Genomic DNA, 21,788 nt, shown 5'->3' with positions numbered 1-21,788 from the left:
CTTGCAGAGCATCAAGGGAAGTAGAGGCCCGCCCAGAGAGTTCCAGGAATGCCTCCCCCGCCTGCCTACCAGTGCTGGTGTGGGCCCTGCTTTGTCCCCCGTACACTAAGTCCAGGGCTGCCTCTCCCTGCAGTGCAACCTCCCTGCTTCTCTTCTGAAAAGGCTTACAAAGCCTTTTCAAGTTGGGCTTTTAGGGACTTTATGCATCTGGATTCAGGGAAGAGACGTGGGTAACAAAGACATGGTGCTCAGAGAGAAGTCTAGGTGCCGGGATGGAAGATGGAGCCCCCAGAGCCCCTTCCCCACGTTGGCCTGTGAGGTGGGAGGGCTCTGAGGAATGAGGGACCCTCACCTTTCCCCTTTTATGAGCTTGGGGTTGGCTAATGGCCGCCATCTCTGATACCTGCCCCTTACCCCCAAAACTGGGTACGATGGGCAGGCTGAGGCAGGGAGGGGGGTCAGTCGAACACAGCCTGCAGGGCAGTCTGATTGATGTCGGGGTTGTGGTCCAGTCTGAGATTGGGTGGGACCAAGGCTGAGGCTGAGATTGGAGCTCAGATGAAGATTGGGATTCTTCCACAAGTGAAATGGTCTGGGCACTGGCAGAGGTGGCTCCCACCTCCGTGCTAGTCTCTTTGGGGATCCTCCTCTCTCCCTCCTGGTCTGAGGTGGCCCTGGCAGGTGGCCACACATTTACCTCTGCTATCATTTAATCTTCCCAGCAATCCTACCAGGTAGCTCTGCTTATTTCCGTTTTACAGATGGGAAAGCTTGAAGACTAGAGGCAGTCGAGCATCAGATGGGGCTTAGATGAGAATGTCCAGGAGGCGGGGTGCAGATGCTGTGTCTTTGGGGTGAGTTCAGAGGTGTTGGCTAGATGGGGCCCAGAGAAGGGAAGACACTGGTCTGGGACCGCCTGGCAAGGGAGAGACTGAGCTGGGCCTGACCCCAGGTCTCTGGGCCCCTCCCTCCCTTGTCTCCTGGGCTCACAGGCTGCCCTGCCCTGTCCCCACGCTTCCCCTCTCTTCCCCCCACCCTCTCACTGTGGCTGGCCGGACCTGGCCCGGCAATGTTGCCTCCTTCACTTCCTCGCTGGCTGGCCTGCGTGAGGGGGGCTGGCAAGGGTCTGGCTGGGAGGAGTTGGAGCCCAGCCCCTCCCTGGGGTTGAGGAGTGGGAGGAGCCTTCTGGGCAGACACAGAGCCCCTTTGTCTAGGCCGCTGTGCAAAGCAGCTGGTCTGGGATTTCTGGGCATTTTTTTACATTTGAAGAATAATTGCATTGTCTGGGGGGCCCGCGAGAATCCAAATCCCTCCCCGGACCTGCCAGGCAGTCCAGAGAGATTCCCCTGGACCCACCCCCCAGCTTCCCTCCCCTCTTGTTAGAAGCTTGAGGCAGAGAGGGGTCCCTCCAGGGAAACTGAGTTAGGGCTGTTGCCCTTGGACGCTAGGAGGAGAGACTTGTTAAGTGCCCAAGGTTGGTTGGAGAGGGCACAGGTGGCCCCCAGAGCCCTGGGCTTAGAGGAGGGGAGAAGCCTGCTTGTTGGAAGGGGTGGGCCCAATCTGGAGAGCTTCTGCTCGCAGAGTCTGGACCCTAAGGGGTGAGGTGAGGTGAGCCAGGTGGGCTGACTGCCTTGGCCATTCTCTTCTTCTCTGGGGAATGGGTCATTCATCCTGGGCTGACCTTGAAAGAAGGACAGGGAGGCAGACGCATTTGGGAGTAGCCTGTGTTCCGAGGGAGCCAAAGATGGGTAGACATTTTTTGTCTCTTGTGAGGGGCGACTTTGGAAGGGTGTGGGGCACATGGGAAGCTGGCCCTTCGTGGCATCGTTTTTGTGGTAGTGCCCACTGTTGCGGAGGAAGTGACCTGCTGTTTGCTGGGTGAGCTGAAGTGGACTCCCAATGCTGAGGAGGAAGGGGTGCCTGCACTGAGCTGGGCCACTGAGCCTCCATGCCATTCCCTACCGGGGCTCGGAGAGAGGGTCACCAGCCTAGCCTGGGACCTCAGCCCTGCTCAGCGATCGTGGGGCTGCAGCCTCTCCTGAATAACAGGCAACAGGAGTTCCTGGTCTGATTTGCCCATGCTTTGAGAGCAGGCAGGGGTGGCATGGTGGTGGTTGCAGAGCAGAAGCAGTGCCAGGAACTCGCATTTCCTAGGTGTCTTGTGCCTTCAGGAAACATCACTAGAGCAGGCCGGCTTTGCTGGTGGTTCAAAAACACAGCTGCACGACCACAGTGCCCTGTGCAGGGTGTGCATGTGAGAACCCAGACCCAGCTTCTGTGATGCCTGCAAGAGAGACGTGTCCACAGGCCTTCACGTGGGCTAGGCTGGGGATGCCCAAGACTTTGGTGAAGTAGGGGTTGTGTGTATGTTTGGGGGGGTGGGTGAATGAGATTTGAAGCTGGAAAGGTCAGCAGGGGTCCAGAGGGTCGAGGCTGACGTGCTGGGGCCTTTCCCACGCGGGAACGTAGCAGGTGCTCGTGAATTGCTGGATTTTATCCCTCGTTAATGAGAGGTCTGGCCAAGCTTGTCTTTAAGGGGTGGGACTTGTGCAGGCCCAGCAATTCTCTACGGGCATGGTTCAGATGGAGGAGGCAGACGGGCACCTGTGGAAGCTGAGGGTAGAGGCAACAGTGATTTGGGCTGTGGGGTTGACTTGGCTTGACCCCATAGGAAGGGCAGGTCCTCCACTAAGGATACCTTCAGCTTCCAGTCTTGGGAGTGATCGGTGCTCCAGCAGCTTTAAGCACTGTGGGGGAAGCACAAGGAAATGCGCGGTGCCCCCAGCTCAGTTCTGGGCATTTCTAGGAGGGGCTCAGCAGGGTTGTGACTGTCAGATGTTGGAGGCCAGGACTAAAACATGTCTCTGGTATATGGCGATTAGGAGGCACTTCTTAAGAGGGTAAAGGGGGACAAAATGAAACTGGTGAGGATGTTCAGAGAAGGTGGCTGGGGAAGTGGCAGTGGACACATGCTTGGCTGCTAGTGTCCATTCCCGTTGCGTGGCCTCCTAGTCTTCATCCATCCTTCTTTGGTGACCCTGCCATGGGACAGGGCTTGTCTTCTCTCTTTCCCACTCTCCTTGCCCTGCTGCCTTCTGTCAAGCTTGGCTCCTTGGGCAGGTTCAGTGAGGGCAGTATTGGCTCTGGGCAGCAGGGGGAGGTGGTGGCCTGAAGGCCAGAGCAGGGGGTGGGCAGGGGTGCTTCTTGAAAGAGGGTGGGACACTCATGCTGTGGCTGGCCTGATTTCTTGAAGCTACCAGGCTTGGCTGTCTGCAGCCATGGGGGCCCCTGGCTCCCACCCCCATTTTGCCATGGAAGCCCGATCGAGAAGGCAAGTGTCTGTTGCCCTGTGCCTCCCTCCTTCCCCTCCCCTCCTCCCTGCCTGGCTGAGCCAGCACTTTTCTTCTCTCCTTTATCTGCTCGAAAAGTACAGGGTGTTCTGTTTCTCCTATGCATACAGATCAAGGAGCGGATGTTATTTATTTATTTCTTTCTCGAAGGCGAGAGAAGGGCAGGCAGGCACCGAGGACCATTAAGGGTTTCTTCTTCCTCAATAAGGCATTTTCTCATAAAATTAAAAAAAAAAAAAGTATTGGAAAGGAAAAGATGACACAAACCAGCAGAAAACAAATTGCTTCTCCCCTGCTCCTCACCGCCCTAGCTGGAGCTCACAGGGCGCTGGAAGGTCCAGCTCAGCATTTAGCTGAGGGCCCAGCACATAGTAGGTGTTCCCCTGGGTAGTTTTCTCTCTCCCTTTTGGTTTGGACCCCAGGGTGTGTTGGCTCCATGGGCCAATGCGGGGAGCCACAGGGCAGACTCCTCATCTCTCTGCCCTCTGTGGGCTGTGCAGGTTGCTTCTCTGGCTTCCTGGGGACCCCAGGGGTTGACGGGTCCATCTGGGACAAGGCCTATAAAGGGACATGACTGTGGGATTAGCCGTGAGGGTCAGGGGTGCAGGTGACCTACATGGCCCCTGCTTACCTGCTTCCGCCTGGCGCCCACATGTGATGTCTATTTGAGTTCAAGGTCTCTGAGATGTTGGGAACACAGTCCTTTCTGTGTTCATCTTCAAGGCTACCTGCTGGCCTGTGTTTCCCACAATCCCTTCCTAAACCCCATGCCAAAGACAGTCTGCTCATGATTCAGCTACAGAACTTTACAAATGATTTTCACATGAGGCTCTTGAAAATGCTGACAATCTTGTGATATCCACATGGGGCCTTTAACTGTCACAACAATGTAGTGAGGACAAGCCGGTCACTTCGATAGAAGGAAATGGAGGCTGGGAAGCCAGGCAGTTCAGGTAGCCGGCCGGGAAGGTGCTGCTGCCCCAGTGTTCTTCCCTATAGGGCTTCCCAAGGCAGCAGCTTATCCACACCCCGGGTTTTCAGAGGTGGTGCCCCACGGAGCCTGGGAGTTCTCTGATGAGACTTCAGGGGGAGCCGGACCCCGTTTCATCCCAGTCACACCCTGGGCCCCACGGGAGCTTTTCAAGAAGGCGTTCCACCAGGGAGCTTTGAGAACCACTGCAGCGATCCCACCCTTCCATTGTATAAGAGGTTGTTTTGGGGGGTGGCCTCGGGCTCGGGGTGGGGACGGAGGCCTGGAGACCAGCACGCAGGCAAGGGCTCCCCCAGTGCTTGGGAACTGGGGCGTGGGAGCAGGGCGGGGTGCCTGGCAGGTGGCGTCAGCAGCAGCTCGGAGCACCCCGTGTGTTTACAGACGTGACGCAGAGCAGGCTGGCTGCCGCGTCATATCGGGGACCCTTCCTCCCCGATGGCCGCAAAGGCAGCCTGTCCAGGCAGCCACACCCTCACCTCTAAATTTAGTCCACCGGAAGGCGAACCTGGGGGAGGGGAGGGAGGCAGAGGGGGAGCGGGGAGGGGAAAGGGGGAGGTGGGGCAAGGACTGGAGCCAGCCCTGAGCCCCGTGCTCGCGGGAGGCCGGGCAGAACACCGTGGGGTGCGGGGGTGGGGACAAAAGCAGCACAGAAGGAGGCGGGAGAGGAATGGGAAAGCCGCGACATGGCTTCTGGAAGGGGGTGGGAGCCAAGAGCAGGGAGCCCCTGCCCGTGAACGGAGACTCTGCCCGGGGTGGGCGGGGCGGTGCGGGGCGAGGGCTCCGGGCCTCGGGCGCCACCTTCTGGCCCTCTGGGGAACCGCTCCTGCGCGGAGTGGGCAGGCCTGGGTGCAGGAAGTTTGGGGGCAGGAGTTGGGGGACATTCCCGTCCTTGCCCAGGGGTGGCGTGGGCAGGTAGAGTGGGTGGGAGGGGGGAGGCATAGGAGCAGCATCACAGCCTGAGAGCATATTTAGAAAAAGACCGCTTTGCTAAACTTACGATAAAAAGATGTTAGAGGGCGCTGTGCAAGTAGGATGGAACTTCAGCCCTCAGACCTTGAGATGGGTGGAGAAGGAGGTCAGGGTGCCAGCTTTCATCGTTTTATGGGGCGCCAGGAAGAGACATCTGAGTGGTTATTGAGGTATGCAGACCTGCACTGATGGCACGGATCCTAAATGCCCAACTCAGTGGATCCTTATATGTACATTGTGTAACCACCCTTCAGATTGACACATATTTCTTCCACCCCAGAAGGTTCCCTCCTGACCCTTTCCAGTCGTTCTCCCCCTCCCAATCTCTCTTCTGTCATCACAGATCGATTTTACCTCTTCATGAACGTCACGTAAATGGAGTCATACAGGAGGTGCTCTCTTGCCTCTGGCTTCTTTTGCTCGATGTTAAATTGCTGAGTGTATCAGGAGTTCTTTTTATTGCTGAAAAATATTCCCTTTATGAATATGCTACACATAGCACAATATATTTCTCCATTCTCCTGTAGATGGACCTTTGGGTTGTTTCTGTTTTTTGGCTATTATAAATAAAGCTGCTATGAATATTCTTTAGCATGTCTATCTGATGGAATATGCCCTGTTTCTCTTGGGTGTTATTCTTAGGAGTGGGATTGCTGTGTTGTGGGAACAGTTTTGCTCAGCTTTATTAGGTATAGGCGACACCTTTTTTTGGTGAGGAAGATTGGCCCTGAACAAACAGCTGTGTCAATCTTCCTCTTTTTGCTTGAGGAAGATTGGCCCTGAGCTAACATCTGTTGCCAGTCCTCTTTTTGCTTGAGGAAGATTGTCACTGAGCTAACATCTGTGTCAGTCTTCTTCTACTTTGTATGTGGGTTGCCTGCCAAAGCGTGGCTTGATGAGTGGTGCAGGTCTGCACCCGGGATCTGAACCCAAGAACCCCAGGCCGCCACCGCGGAGCACGCGAACTTAACCATTATGCTACCGGCCAACCTGGTGACAGCTTTTTATATGCCTCCTATCCACTGCCCAGCAGCCACCTTCCACCCACGTTTGCTCCCCTGTTGTTAGATCCTGGATACTATTAGAGTCTGCAACCTCTGCCACTGAAACCTCAGCAAGGGCATCTGGGATCTAAGTTGTTTGGGTCAGGGGAGGAACAGGGACAGGATCAGAACTGAGTGGCTCTCCGGGATGGCCCACAAACACCTTCAAACCCTCGTGGTCACTCTGGGAATAGAAGGGTAGCCTTTCCCAGCCCTGGGGCTGGATTCAGGGACCCTCTAGGCCTCACAGCCATCGGCTCCCTAGCCTGGCGTCTCTGAGCAAGCTGGCTTAGCGTAACTGTCAATTTGATGTCTGGCCTCTGGTGCCACGGGTCCTCATGGCCCACTGTTTCCTGGGCTCCTTGCTGCTTTGCGGTGACTAAGGGGCTGGGTGGACTGGGGAAAACAACCAGAGACCTACCCGGAATAGCAGAGGCTCATCCAATATAGGCCTCGTGGCACTTTCTGGGGCGGGGGGGGGGGGGGAGGGCAGGACTGTGTCCTGCCCACCAAATTGCCACCTCATTGAGGCTGTGAAAGACTAACAGAAAGCCAGAGGAGAAGAGAAGGGGCAAGGGAGAGCCAGGCAAGGGAGGGAAAACAGAGGGTCCAGTGCTGTGTGTGCAAGTATCCTGGTTGTGCGAGCATCCTGAGGTCTGTGCAAGCATCCTGGGGTCAGTGTGAGCATCCCCAGGTTGGTGTGAGCTGAACCATAGCAGTCATGCTGGGCTGATTTGGTCCAGGGTGAGCAGTGCCAGGGTCAGCTTCTCCTGACTTTGGCCTTCTCGGTCATCATATTTCTGGCCGGCTCTTGTCTCGACCTTGGGGAAGAGGCCGTGCCTAGCAGGTTTGGGATGAGATTGATGGATTTAAGGGGCTCAGGGTGGGCTCCCAGCTTTCCTGCTTGCTGGTGGGGGCCGCCCAGCTTGCAGCCCTCCCTTTCTCTCTCCTTCCCTGTGTCTCTTCCTCCCTCCCTCGCCACATCTTTTGGATTTGGCGCTTGTCCAGGTCCTCAGGGAGGAGGGGGAGGGCTTGAGGCTTCCCCTCGAGGGCAGAGCCCTTGAGTGTCCCTTGGGGCAGGTGGAAAGGGAAGGCAGGGCAGGTGAGCTGTGACACCCCCACCCCCCGCAGGTTCCTAGGAGGCGAGTGCGGACGGTATGCAAAGTTGTGAATCCAGTGGCGACAGTGCGGATGACCCTCTCAGTCGTGGCCTACGGAGAAGGGGACAGCCTCGCGTGGTGGTGATCGGCGCCGGCTTGGCTGGCCTGGCTGCAGCCAAAGCGCTTCTGGAGCAGGGCTTCACGGATGTCACTGTGCTTGAGGCTTCCAGCCGCATCGGAGGCCGCGTGCAGAGCGTGAAACTCGGTGAGTGCCACCTTGGTGCAGCCACCTCCCAAGGTCACCTCTTGTCCCCCAGTGCCCTGGGCCTACCTGAAATCTCAGTATTTTAGCTTCTTCCCTGGGGTAAGTGATCCATCATGCATGCTGCCTAGGCATTTTCCAGAAGCTTTATTTGCCCTCTCAGCAGCCGTCTGAGGTGGCAGTGTGGGCCTCTGGCCTCCATTTTTGGGACGTGACCTAAGGTTCACAGTGTTTAAGAGGGAGGGGACACCGAGAACCAAACTCTCTTGGCAGTGAGTGGACCAGTTTCTATTTCACAAGAAGGGGAATCCTGTAAGCTTTTATTGGTCATTAACTTTTGAGTATGAATTAGTAAATCATGACTGAGAGCTAGCCTGGCACAGCAGGAGCTCAGGGCTGCAAAGGTGGAAGGGGATTCTGGGCCTTCTTGTGGGTGGTGGGCAGGTCTTAGGATTGTCTGGGAAGTGAGTCTGTCTAGGTTGCAGAGTAATGAGGACTCTAGAGAAAGCAACCAGGTAAGACTGTTACCCCAGGGGTGGGCAGATTTTGCCAGGGGTCTTAGCCAGTGGGGAATTGCCAGAAATGCAGCTGGAGGTCAGGGCTTCCCAGCTAGGGGGTCTGACCAATGAGAGGTTGAGCAGGTAGGGACCAGGGGGACCATGCACGGTGGCCTGAGTCTGTGGGCTGCATTGACCCTCCGGAGGATTTTGTGTCTGTCTATTCCCACACGGGGCAGCAAGGCCAAGCAGCGTCTATGTATGCCCGCTTTTGCTGGATGTGGCAACTGGCTCAGAGAAGTAGGTGGTCTGGTTTAGACCAAGCAGAGGTTGAGGAGACATGGGGACTTTCTCTCTTCTTTCAGAGACTTTGATCACATTAGGAGTCTTCCCCGAGAACATTTCCTGGAAGGCGTACGTGAGGTTGTGTCTGTCTTCTCCTGGCACACACAGGAGTTGTGTTGGCAGTGAGGATGAAGGCGCCATCCAAGACACTCATAAACCTGGGGACAGTCAGCAGGGAAGTCTTAGGACTCTTTGCTCTACACCTGATGGGGTGGCTGGGAGCCTTAGGGAAGGGGTGGCTCCATTCCTGGTTCTTGAGTCTTGTTAAAACATTCAGGGTCTGACACAGAAGCAGAAGACTTGGGGACAAATGGCCCGGTCTCAGTGGTAGCTGACAGCTGAGACCTGCCATGCAGTGAAATGATGGCACAGGACAACGAGGTGGGAGAAATGGGGCTGCGGGAGGCTGAGGGGGTACACATCAGGCAGGAAGCCTTCCTGGGAGGAGGGAGCCGGGGCAGGGCTTCAGGTGAAGGTGGGAGTTGGGTAGATAGAAGAAAGAGGGGGCAATACGTGTGGAATGATCTATGTGAGGAAGACCAGGCCGACCCTGCCAGGAGAGGGGAGAGCATGTCTGGACAAGGGTGTATGTACCTGTGTTGTGTGTGCAGTGTGAGACGGTAGCTGTGACTCATGGTGGTGAGAGCAGGGATTGAGGACCAGAGGCTCCAAGGACACTGTGGAGTAGACATGGAGATGGTGTCTGATGCCCTTTGGATGCAGGGGTGTAGCAAGGATGACAGAGGTGAGGTGCACGTGGAAGACGGTGGGAAACATCCTCAGACTGGGGCCTGCTCTGGTCCGCCCTACCTCCTTGCAGAGCCTGGGGGATGGGGTTGGGGCACTGACCTTCCTGCTGACCTCAAGCTGCTCACCTCGTTCCTGCTTTTGCTGACTGTCTGGAGCCAGGAAGGGTGCCTCATGCCTGGACGTCACTGCTCAGTGATTATGACGTAGAGCTGCCCGGTGTGCCCTGGGAAGGTCTAGGACCGTCCCCTGGGTGCTGGCCCCCTTCTCCTATTGGGAACTCAGGTCAGGCACTTTGGGGAGCCCCAAGCCTGAGGCTCTAAAGGAGGATTAGGAATAAATGCCCCCAGGAACCCACTGGAGGCAGGGCACTGGATTTTCAGCTTTTCGTGCCCTCCAGGCTGCCAACTTTTCCTGAACAAAGAGCGCTACACATTCCTGCCTCTTTTTCCAGAGACACCAGGAAATTCTGTCTCACTGGCTGTGGCATGAGGTTGATTGTGTTTGCTCTTGCTCTGTGTTTGGCACATACATGCATACAGGGCTATTTTTAGTAACTGGTGGTTTAATTAGAAGCAGCCCAGGAAAAAGAAGGCACAAAAAAGAGAAATACTCAGTTCCTGGGGTTAGGGGGATTGTTGCAGTGTATACATCTTGTGGTGTATCAGATAGCTATTGCTGCCTAACGAACCGCCCCAAAAAGTCATGGCTTGAAACAACACCATTTTATTTGCTTATATTCTGTGGGTCAGAAATTTGGGCAAGCCTCAGCTAGGCGGTTCTTTTGCTAGTCTTGCCTAGGATCCCCCACATAGCTACAGTCATCTGGCGGCTTGACTGGGGCTGGTTTGTCTAAGATAGCCTCACCCCTGTGTCTGTGGTTGGAACTGGCTTTTTGGCTGGGCCCTGTGTCTCCAGCAGGATAAGCCTAGGTTTCTCTCCGTGGTGATCACATTCTAAGAGGGTGAGAGTGGAAGCCATGAGGTCTCTTGAGGCCTAGGTCTGAATGTCTGAAGCCACAAATGTCACTTTCAATGCGTTCTTTTAATCTAAGCAAGTCACATGCCCAGCCCAGATTCAAAGGGTGGGGAGATAGATTCCACCTCTTGATGGGAGTGGCAAAGTCACGTTGCAAAGGGCCGCGTGTAAGGATAGTAGAAATTATTGTGACCATCTTGGCAAAAAACTGACCACGCGTGATATCTTGAATCAGGCCACCCAAAACAAAACAAAACACCAAAAAACGTTCCTCTCTATTCTCCTTTCATTATTTCAACTTCCCTGGGAGCTAGGCAGGGAAGGAGACAAATGCATCAGAGTCCCTGCAGCATCAGAAGAGGAAACTGAGGCCCAGGCGAGAGGCAACTTGCCGCAGAGCATCTTGGCTGTGGACAAGGTGGTAGAAGCAGCCCCCAGCCCTGCCCCGGAGTTGCCCCCTGCCCCTGTCGGCCTCTCAGGATTCTGCCGCCTGTGCTGTGGGATGAGAGAGCTTAGTTTTCTCCGGAAGTCTGTTTTAGACTGCCTTGGGGAAGAGTCTTCCAGACTGGGATGTTGGCCCTCTTTCCTCTGCCCCAGACTGAGTTGGGAGGTGGCCACTTTCTGTCTGGGAGAAGGGCTTAGACTCTGGGCCACCGGGATGTTGAGGTGTTAGAATAAGGTCAGATGGGGACCTTGGGTCTGGAGGGCAGGGTCACTTCCTGGGTCTCCTCACAGGTGACCTCACTCCCCTTGCTGGGACCACTGTACCCTCAGGCGCCACAGAATTTCTTCTGAGGGGGAGGCGCCCATGAGGTGGGAGGGTCTGGTGTCTGGTGTTAGCTTAGAAAAAGGTGGGGTGGAAAAAGAGAACCTTCTGACTAATCCAGTGCGGTGATGCTGTGGCAAATCACAGAGTCGTTCAGGGGGGCAGTTATCTCAGCCATAAAGTGGAACCCATTTTGTGCCACATGTGTTTCCACGGGGAACTTTTCACTGAAGACTTTGGTTGGTTGCCAGAGGGGGATCTAATCCCTTTTCTGCTCTGTTGTGGGAGGTGGAAGGATCCTCTTGGAGGAAGGAGAGTGAGGCAGTGTTCTGGCCCCCTTTGAAGAAGTCCCTGCCCCTCTAAGGGCCTCTTATTGTCACCGTCAGGACACGCCACTTTTGAACTGGGAGCCACCTGGATCCATGGCTCCCATGGGAATCCCATCTATCATCTAGCAGAAGCCAACGGCCTCTTGGAAGAGACAACTGATGGGGAGCGCAGCGTGGGCCGCATCAGCCGCTACTCCAAGAATGGCGTGGCCTGCTACCTTACCAACCGTGGCCGCAGGATCCCCAAGGACGTGGTTGAGGAATTCAGCGATTTATACAACGAGGTGAGGCGTTAGCAGGGCAGCTGGGCACAAGGGTGTGGGGGCAGGGAGTGCCCTGGCAGTGTCGGGGGAGTTGGGCGACCTGCTGGGGATGTCTACGATCTCGGTCATGTCTTTGCACACTCTCTGGGCCTACATTTGGAAAATCAGGGCAATTTGGGGATAGAATGAAGATGATGAGTGAGAAGTACTAGGTAAGAGATTATTGATACACATGATTACATCTTTCTCCAGAAAGGCCTTGAACATCTTTTATTAGATTTATTACTAGGCTAGTAGTACTATTTATTTATTTAGTACTATTTATTACTTAGTTGGTGATTATTGTTGTTATTGCTTTTGAATACTTTTGTAAATGGTAATTTAAAAGAACTTTATTTTCTAATTTTCCCCAGTATATAGAACTATAACTAATTTTTATATATTGATTTTAGCCGCCTTGCTAAATTATTTTAATTCTAATACTATATCTATTAATATATTAATTTATATTCTAATAATATTTTGGAATTTTATGTATGTAATCCTATAAAAAATTAGAATTTTATTTTTTCCTTTCTAATCTTTAGACCAGCAGTGTCCAACAGAACTTTTCACAATGATAGAGCTGTTTTCAGCCCTGCACTGTCCAGTATGGTAGTCACTAGCCACATGTGGCTCTTGACCTCTTGAAATGTAGCTCATAAAACTGAGGAACTAAATATTTAATTTAATTTTAAATTGCTACAGGTGTCTAGTGGCTACTGTATTGGACAGCACAGCCTAAGACTGTTTATTTATTTTTCTTGCCTTGTTGCACTGGCTAATATCTCCAGTACAGTGTTGGATAGAAGTGGCAATGGGACACATCCTTCCTTGTCTTATTCAGATTTTTTAAAAATGTTAATATTTTTGGTATCTTTCATTGGTTCTGTGAACTGCACTGAACAAGCAAGGTAATATGTAGGTCCTGCCTTCTGACAGCTCGTCCTTTATAGTATAAGGATCTTGCACTCCAGGTCAGTAAATTGGTCAACAAGCATCTATTGTGGGGCTGGTCTGGTGGTGCAGCGGTTAAGTGCGCACATTCCGCTTCTTTGCAGCCCGGGGTTCACCGGTTTGGATCCCGGGTGCGGACATGGCACTGCTTGGCAAGCCATGCTGTGGTAGGCATCCCACATATAAAGTAGAGGAAGATGGGCACGGATGTTAGCTCAGGGTCAGGCTTCCTCAGCAAAAAAGAGGAGGACTGGCAGTAGTTAGCTCAGAGCTAATCTTCCTCAAAAAAAAAAAAAAAAAGCATCTATTGTACACTTTCTATGTCTCTTGAGCATGGGAAAGGAGAAATGACCCTTGCTTTGGGGTAGTCCATGCTCAATATGGAGGGCAGTCACACTCAGTGTCTTATGTGTGTACACTCACAAAATATGTTGTGTGCAGTCCCATGGTATTGTGTGTTCGCACTCATGTGCAAAGAGACTGAATTTTTAATGAGAAGATAAGGACTAGTATTCTTCAAAGTAGAGCTTCCTGGTCTACTGGGAACCAGTCATACCCTGATCCCAGGTTGTTGTGAGTGCTTTAAGCATGGATGCCTCTTGAGAGTGTCTTTCAGGGTCCATGACTTACTTGTTCTTTTAAATGTCCTTAAAAGTAGATTGTTATCAACTTGTGCTCATGGGTTTGATTTTTGAAAGCCAAGAGTGTGAGTCATGGAAAGTAGGATGGATAGAGGTGGGTTATCACTCTGGGTGATACTTTGGGTCAGGAGGAGGAGGTGTTAACCATGCGGTCAAGAGATAGATTTGCAGTACTGAAGGCCATTCTGAGAGGTGTGCTCTAAGCATGTGAAGCCCTGCCTGGGGGTGGCGTCAAAAATATGCAGCCTCCCTCCAAAGGTGATGATTTTGCAGGGCTACTCATTTGAATGTGTTATATTTGTTAACAAATAAATGAGTTTGTGCAGTTGTATCATATGGAGCTTAATCTCTGGAGCAAGACTGCCTTGATTTAAGTACTAGTTCTACCATTTATTAGCTGTATAATTTGAGCAAGTTATTGAGCCTCTCTGAGCTGTACTTTCCTGACCTGTAAAGTGAACATAGTTATACGTACTTCATAATGTCATGAGGATTAAATGAGATCCTGATGAAAAGTGCTTAATGAGAATTGAGGTGAGTAGTATTAGACATTACAGGTCTGTCTCTTTTCCCTTGGTCACACTGGGAAGGTGTCATTTAACCCAGGACAGGAGACTGTACCCATGTGACAAACCCACGTTCAGTTAAGGCTGTCCTAGTTGGTGGTTGACACAAAGAATCGCTTAGATGGACTAAATTTGTTACTCCTCAGCTGGGCATTTTGGCCTTTAGTCAACATGGGCTGAGGACTGGGTACCACGCTGCTTATCACCAAAGGAAACAACCCAGGGAGGAGGAGGGGAGTTGAAAGGCTGATTCTTTGGCAGTGGTCCTGCGTGAGGAATTTGCTGAGGACTCCAGTTAAGGCCAAACGCCTAGCATCTTGTGACTGTAGGGAGGAAAACGAACAGTTTAACTCATTCTCTTCTTTATATTTTCTGTCTCGTGTGGAGGCCTTGCTCTTGAGTGGAATGTTGGTGGGTGGGAACCCACCCTGGACTCCCCAGCTGGGGTGCCAGCTACTCTGTAGCTACAGGGCCTATACCTGGGCTGAGTGACAGGGCGGATATCACTCCCATGAATGTGTGCTGACCAAATTCAAACTCAATTTACGAAGGGAAACACACCACTAATCAGCAGCAGCCCCAGATGTTTGTCCTAGGAGCCCACATTTGCCGGTGTCCTGGGCAGGAGAGTGGGCGGGTGATCACGCTCACAGCCCTTCAGTGACGCCAGGGCCTTGGACAAAGTCCAGAGTCCTTGACATGACTCTTAGTTGTTCATGCCCCAGCCCCTGCCTGTCTTTCCCATCATCTCTTGCAACTTTTTCTCTCCTCGCTGTCCCCTTCAGCGAGACTGAGCCCTTTGAACGCATCTTATATCCTCTCCCTCATCTTTAAAGATGCTGTTCTTGCTGCCTGAAATACTTTTCTTCTCCATCCCACTGCCACCCTGACTACCTCCTGACTGTTCGAGGTTGTCCAGGTTAATCTTACAACCCCTGGGTTCTTTCACGTCACAGTACATCATGTAGATACAGCTGAGTGATGGAAAGCCTCCCCAGCTCGAGTGAGGGCAGGGGCTCGGTGCTGTGTCTGTGTTGCTCACCATTACAACCTGTGTCTGGACAGAGCCCCGTAAATGTTTGTAGAGTGAATGCTGGGGCTCAGGCCTTGTCCTTTGGCACCCCATGCCTGACCCAGCACTGCTCACCTGGGAGCTATGTACCAGGCAGGCAGCGGAGGCGGTAGAACCCTGCTCCAAGGGACCGTTCATCGCTTTCTGTTGATGAGGTGAGGGTTGGAGTTCTTGCCAAAATATGCCCGTGAAGTGTATTTTCATTCCATTTCCGTTCCACACTGGGGCCTCCCTCCCCTCTGCATGCCCTGCCCAACAGGGCCATCTTCCTTAAATGCAGCTGAGTCCTGCAGTAAAGAGGGCACGTTGTGAGGACCTGAGCAGGGCTAGGGAGGGTCTCCTGGGAGATCAGATTTCAGGGCCCCTTCTGCTCTCTCTCCCCCCAAATACTGGCTAGGCCCCGGCTCCAGAGTGCCCTCCTGGGAGAAGGCAGAGCAGACATGCTTTGGCAGGGGTGGCAGGAAAAGGGTTCATGTTTTTGGTTCTTAGAAAAAGGAAACATGCACAGACCTGGGTTCTCCAGCGGGTGGTGCACTCAGCTGTGTAGAGCCTCCGGGGGCAGGGGTGGGGGGTGGTTCCTTTCCCGCAGACTGTACAGGCACCAGAGGTTTCACTTTGTTCTAAGCAGGGGCCCAGCACGAGAGCCTCCAGGCCATCCTACCTCCCTCACACACTCAGAGGGTGGTGTCTGGAGGCAAGGAAGCTGGCTGCCCAGGGCAGCTTGCTACACTCGAACCATGACTCAGTGGGTGCAGCCTCAGCATTGCATTGATTCACCAAGGGAGAGGCGCTGTGGGCTCAGCACATCTGGGAACACCTGGGAGGTGGCAATTTTTGAGTTGGGGCCCTTTGGTCTGAGATGGAGGTGGGATGAGGGGCTGTGTTTTCAGTCTCCTGGGTCTCTCTGGCAGGTCTATAACTTGACCCAGGAGTTCTTCCGGCATGGTAAACCAGTGAATGCTGAGAGTCAGAACAGCGTGGGGGTGTTCACCCGGGAGGAGGTGCGCAACCGCATCAGGGATGACCCTGACGACCCGGAGGCCACCAAGCGCCTGAAGCTCGCCATGATCCAGCAGTACCTGAAGGTATCTTTGCTGTCTTGGAGCTTTGTTAAGTACAGGTGACAGAGTGAGGAAGACTGATTCTGGGGAATCTGGGTCCAAGGAGGGCGGTGCTGCTCTGAGGTCCTGCCCCAACTCTAGCTCAGCCCTGGTGGTCATCTGGCTCCTCTCTGGCTCTTCCTACAGGTGGAGAGCTGTGAGAGTAGCTCGCACAGCATAGACGAGGTGTCCCTGAGTGCCTTTGGGGAATGGACCGAGATCCCCGGCGCCCACCACATCATCCCCTCAGGCTTCATGCGGGTTGTGGAGCTGCTGGCTGAGGGCATCCCTGCCCACGTCATCCAGCTGGGGAAACCCGTCCGTTGTGTGCACTGGGACCAGGCCTCGGCCCGGCCCCGGGGCCCTGAGATTGAGCCCCGGGGTGAGGGTGACCACAATCACGATACTGGGGAGGGCAGCCAGGGTGGAGAGGAACCCCGGGGGAGCGGGCGGGAGGAGGATGAGCAGTGGCCGGTGGTGGTGGAGTGTGAGGACTGCGAGGTGATCCCGGCGGACCACGTGATTGTGACGGTGTCGCTGGGCGTGCTCAAGAGGCAGCACGCCAGCTTCTTCCGGCCAGGCCTGCCCGCGGAGAAGGTGGCTGCCATCCACCGCCTGGGCATTGGCACCACCGACAAGATCTTTCTGGAATTTGAGGAGCCTTTCTGGGGCCCTGAATGCAACAGCTTACAGTTTGTGTGGGAGGACGAGGCGGAGAGCCGCACCCTCACCTACCCGCCTGAGCTCTGGTACCGCAAGATCTGTGGCTTCGATGTCCTCTACCCGCCCGAGCGCTATGGCCACGTGCTGAGTGGCTGGATCTGTGGGGAGGAGGCCCTCGTCATGGAGAAGTGTGACGACGAGGCAGTGGCTGAGATCTGCACGGAGATGCTGCGGCAGTTCACAGGTGCGTCCCTGTGCCGCCACTGCCTGCTTCCACTGGCCTCTCTCTGTTGGCCATCCTCTGCTAGACCCTCTGAACCCCCTGAACGGTATGGTAGCTCTCCCCTCCCCAGATTGTGAACCGAGGTGGCCCGCCCACTGGGAGAGCTGCTGCCGGGCACCATGTCCCAGCTTCGGGTACCTCAACTGCAAGCTGTCCTCCGTTTGGAACTTAAAACACTCAAAACCATAGGTGCTGTGTTTCTTCTCTTTAAGAGCTGAATGGTAAAAATCTTGGGTATCCCCAGGAAACCTCAGATTGCCCCTTTCCTACTCATGCTGTCTTGCTAAGAGATGGATTTGTGTTTTACCATCTGATTCTTCAGTTGAACATCTTTCCTCCACTGTCCCAGAAGAGCCTCGTGAGAATCCTGACGTGGGAAGGGGAAACATGATGCTCTGGAATGTTTTTTTGGATAGGGAAATTAAGGCTCAGAGACATGAGCTGTTTTGCTGGGAGTCACCAGGAGGCGTTGAGGGGTGCCCAGCTTGAACCACAGCCTCCCTCTCCATCCTCCACCCTCCACCCTCCATGCCTACCTGTAGCAGCCTGGTCCTCTTGCAGCCCCGGAGGTGGAGTGGGAGACACAGGGGTGTCTCCTGTGTGTGGCCCTTTCTTATCCTCCCTGCTCTTGGCTCTTCTGACTCTCTTACAGGGAACCCCAACATTCCAAAACCTCGGCGAATCCTGCGCTCAGCCTGGGGCAGCGACCCCTACTTCCGTGGCTCCTATTCGTACACGCAGGTGGGCTCGAGTGGGGCAGATGTGGAGAAGCTGGCCAAGCCCCTGCCGTACACGGAGAGTTCCAAGACAGCGGTAAGTGTGGGTATGCTGGTGCGTGAGGCATGTGCTGGGTGAGGAGGCGTGTGTGTGGCTATTCCTGATGTGTGTTTGGTCCAGGGGGAGGGGGGGGAGGGTTTGTTCACTGAGGGGTGCCAAGGTGAGTCAGGGATGGAGTAGCCCCTATAATGAAAGAGGAAACAAGGAAATGTGCACTTAACATCTGGAAGAAAAGATGAAATCAAAGTGAGATGTTAACTGCTTTCTTGAGGTTATAAAAATGGAGTTATTTAATGCTATGCTGTCCGATAGGTAGCTATTAGCCACATTAAATTAAGTTAGTTAATTAAAATTTAAATGAATACATTGAAAATTTAGTTCCTTAGTTGCACTAGCCACATTTCAAGTTCAGTAGCCATATGTGACTAGTGGCACCTTATTAAATTGCATAGCTATAGAACATTTCTATCATTGTAGAAAGTTTTATTGGACAGCACCAATTCAATGGAAGTAAGTTTCCCCAACATGGTTTAGAAAATAAAATTAAGAATAATGACCATCCCCAAAATTGTATCAACTATGCATTCAGAGAGGAAATAATAAATCTGAGAGAAATAACTATATTGTCATGCACTGCGTAATGGCATTTTGGCCAACGATGTATATGGTGGTGGTCCCAAGGTTAGTACCATAGAGCCTCGGTGTGTAGTGGTCTATACCATCCAGGTTTCTGTAAATACGCTCTATCATGTTCGCACAACGATGAAATCGCCCAATGGCACATTTCTCAGAATGTCTTCCCGTCGTTAAGCGACACATGACTGTATATATTTCTACACCTATAAAATGGATTTTGAGTTTTCCCCACCAAGTGTACACATACAGTAAACGTTAAAACCCTAACAGAATTATAGTTAAAGCAATTCTGTGACATAATTGGTGAAGAGATTTCGGCTAACGTGGGTTGTGCCTACCCCAGCCGTACTCAGGGGGAGAGAGGAAAAGGCCCTCACTCCTGCCACAACCATCCCCCTAAAAGCGAACTTTCTCATGTCACCTCCATCACTTAGGACTAGTGCATGTAACAAAAAGCAAAACAAAACAAAAAGAACTGACTTAAGACAGAAGTCTGCTTCTATCACATAAAAGGAAATCAGAGGTAGGTGTCAGGACCCAGCATTGCTAGCACCTGGCTTCCACCTTCAAGGCCACCTTGTGGTCCAAGAAGGCTGAAAGGCCTGCTGCTCTCACATCTGCATTTCAGGCTGGAAGGAGGGGGACAGGCAGACGGGCAAAAGAGGGGAACCCATGGGGCTGAATCAGTGTCTCTAAGCAACCATGCACTTGAAGCTGATTGGCCAGAACTTAGTCACATGACTACACCAGCTGCTGGAGAGGCTGGGACACATCATCTTTATTCTGGATGGCAGTGGACCCAGTTAAAAATCAGGGCTTTGTTACTGAGGAGAAAGAGGAGAAGGGATGTGGAAGTAGGCAGCTTGCCCTCTGCCACAGGACGTGCCCCTCTTTCAGCTTAACCACCTCTGCAGGCTCCTTGTTAGAGGGTTACAGCCTCACTGCTCAAAGTGGGTGGTCTGTGGACCAACAACCCAGCATCATGTGTGAGCGTGTTGGAAGTGTAGACTCAGCCCACCCCAGACCTGCCGAATAAAAACTGCCTTCTACCAGGGTCTCAGCTGGTGCCTTTGCACATTCAGGTTGAGATGCACTGGTATAAAGTCTAGACTCAAGCTTGGAATGTGTGCACTTGTACTTTGCCTGGACTCCACCTAGATAGCCTGCTTTCTGGAGGTTGAGCTGTGGCTGTTCCAAAATTCTCAGTGTCCCCTAGACAAGGCCTGCTTTAGTGTTTTTCACCCCCACTTTTCCTTCTTCCCAAAACGTCCTTTGCCGGTTTATTTACCCAGCATCTTTTGAGAAGCTGCCCAAAGGTCCTGTCCTCTGGGAAGCTTTGTGCGACCCCCTGACAGTGGGCCTCTTTTCTGGGCTCTCAGCACCTTGCCTAAACACCCATTACATCATGTTTGACACTGTTTAGTAATCGGGTTTCGTGTCTGGCTTCCCCACCCAGCAAGGAATCTCCTCAAAGCAGCAGCCCGGTCACCTTTTATCTTCCAAGTGCCCAGAACAGTCCTTGGACCCTATTAGGGGCTCCATAAAGGTTTGTTAAATTACCACCTAACTTTATTGAGTGCTTATGTTCTTCCAGGTTCTAAGTGCTTTAGATACATTATTTCACTTAATCCTTATGACCACCCTCAGAAGGAGGTGGTATAAACTCATTTTGCAGATAAGAAAATCAAGGCCAAGGGAGGTTAAACCTTTTTAGTGAACCTGAGTTCACTAGTAAGAGGCACAGTGAGCCTCTCAGACTGCATAGCCAGGACTCCTAAAAACCTCACAACAGAAAGAACTGAGGCCTACATGTTTGGGGAAGAAGCAGGGGAAAGTGGTCAGGTGGGATGGGCAACTCCTCATCCTCTGGAGAAGCAGCAATACCTGCATCTCAGATGTCTGCTCATTCCTCTCTTATAGTATGGATGGGAGGTTCTGGGAAAGACAGGCAGCTTCTTGGTCTTTCTTGCCCCTCCACCCACACTTCCCTGTCCCCCTACCCAGCCCATGCAGGTGCTGTTCTCAGGTGAGGCCACCCACCGCAAATACTACTCCACCACCCATGGTGCTCTGCTCTCTGGCCAGCGTGAGGCTGCCCGTCTCATCGAGATGTACCGAGACCTCTTCCAGCAGGGGACCTGAGGGCCTTCTCACTGCCAAGAGTGTTCCTTAAAGAACCACTAACTTGTGACTGCCAGCCCTGCCCCTTGCTGCTGTGTGTTCCTAATTTCCTAATCCTCTGTAGAGTGGACTTGTATCTTTTGTAGGCATAGACACCCTAACTGGCTTCAGACCTGGCCCTGTAGCTTTTCCTTTTCTCCATGCCGGGTGGTGACCAGGGTGGGGCCCGTTGATTTACCTCTGTGATCTGACCTCTGACCTCCCTGTCCCGCCCCTCCCCCCTTGTTATTGTAAGTGCCTTCAATACTTTGCATTTTGGGATAATAAAAGAGGCTTGCCCTTCCCAAGTTCCTCAGCTCCTCTCTTCCATTTTCCTCAGCCTCTTGTGTGTGTGTGTGTTTTTTTAATCGTACCTCCTTTGAGTAGGGGGATGGTGGGGGGAGCTGTAGCCTGGCTGTGACCTCAGAAGAGCAGGTGCCTACCTTTACTGGAAGGGGGATCCCCTCACCCCAATCTGTTTGTGGTTGTTTGCCTTCCTGCTGGCAAGGCCCCTTGGGGATAAGGGCCCCTTACTGCCCAACCCCAGCTCCTTCAGGACAGGCATGGGTCTGCCTGCTGGCCTTTTGCCAGACTTCTCAGAGCCTGATTGGGTGACATGGCCATGTGGAGTGAAGGTTAGTTCCATGGGAGGGGACACCTGTTCAGGCTCCATGCCAAGCTCTAATGTGTTATTACTCAGTGTCACCTGGCCATGGAGCCCTGGGTCTGGCTATTAGGGTGCCTGCTGTTGACTTCTGGGAAGGTGGCTAGTTTGGCCATTTTTTGGGCAGGGAGATATCTCTAAGTGTCACCCACTTGCTATATTCCAAGGGCCTGCCACTTATTGCAGGGGAGTCTTTTCTGCCCTTTTTGCTGAGTAAACACACACACCTACATATCTCTCATATGGAGTCACCTGCATACACATACACAAACCTACATACACTCACTCTAACCCAGACAAACCACCCCACAGCCTTATACTACACTTAACTACATTGACCCACACGCATGGAACCTTAATGAACATTTAGCCATTTTCTTACTCCAGATCTCTAGTGATAGAGTTTGAATTCTATAGAGTTGAGGGGTTGGGTGGTAGAGGAAGTGAAAAGCCAGGTGGGCCCCCCTGGCCTAACTCTGTGTGAGCTTAGGTTGGGTTTTCTTCTCGGAAGTTTAGGGCACTGCCCTTGATATGGCTCCACATCCTCTCCCCCCTCACCTCAGGTTATGATGGAGATGTCCAACATAGAC

General features: G+C 52.9%; 1 protein-coding gene across 4 annotated transcripts in view; it reads left to right on the top strand.

The window, feature by feature from the left end:
* Window positions 1-20,873, top strand: part of SMOX (spermine oxidase) — a 36,762-nt gene extending 15,889 nt beyond the window's left edge. Inside the window, exons 2-8 of one of the 4 annotated variants that reach the window (XM_046679755.1) lie at window positions 7,485-7,718; window positions 11,435-11,661; window positions 15,827-16,000; window positions 16,568-16,922; window positions 17,614-17,774; window positions 19,831-19,920; window positions 20,379-20,873. In XM_046679755.1, coding sequence (XP_046535711.1) covers window positions 7,511-7,718; window positions 11,435-11,661; window positions 15,827-16,000; window positions 16,568-16,922; window positions 17,614-17,774; window positions 19,831-19,920; window positions 20,379-20,516 — 1,353 coding nt within the window. In that variant the 5' untranslated portion in view covers window positions 7,485-7,510 and the 3' untranslated portion in view covers window positions 20,517-20,873. Of the gene's footprint in view, window positions 1-7,484; window positions 7,719-9,008; window positions 9,303-11,434; window positions 11,662-15,826; window positions 16,001-16,162; window positions 16,923-17,613; window positions 17,775-19,830; window positions 19,921-20,378 lie in introns of those variants that run through there. The other 3 variants (XM_046679751.1, XM_046679754.1, XM_046679752.1) reach the window with 3 other exon arrangements.
* Window positions 20,874-21,788: the final 915 nt, after the last annotated feature.

Source organism: Equus quagga, chromosome 12 (genome assembly GCF_021613505.1).
Source record: "Equus quagga isolate Etosha38 chromosome 12, UCLA_HA_Equagga_1.0, whole genome shotgun sequence".
In the NCBI taxonomy this organism is placed as follows: domain Eukaryota; kingdom Metazoa; phylum Chordata; class Mammalia; order Perissodactyla; family Equidae; genus Equus; species Equus quagga.
This window is presented reverse-complemented; position numbering and strand designations above follow the sequence as displayed.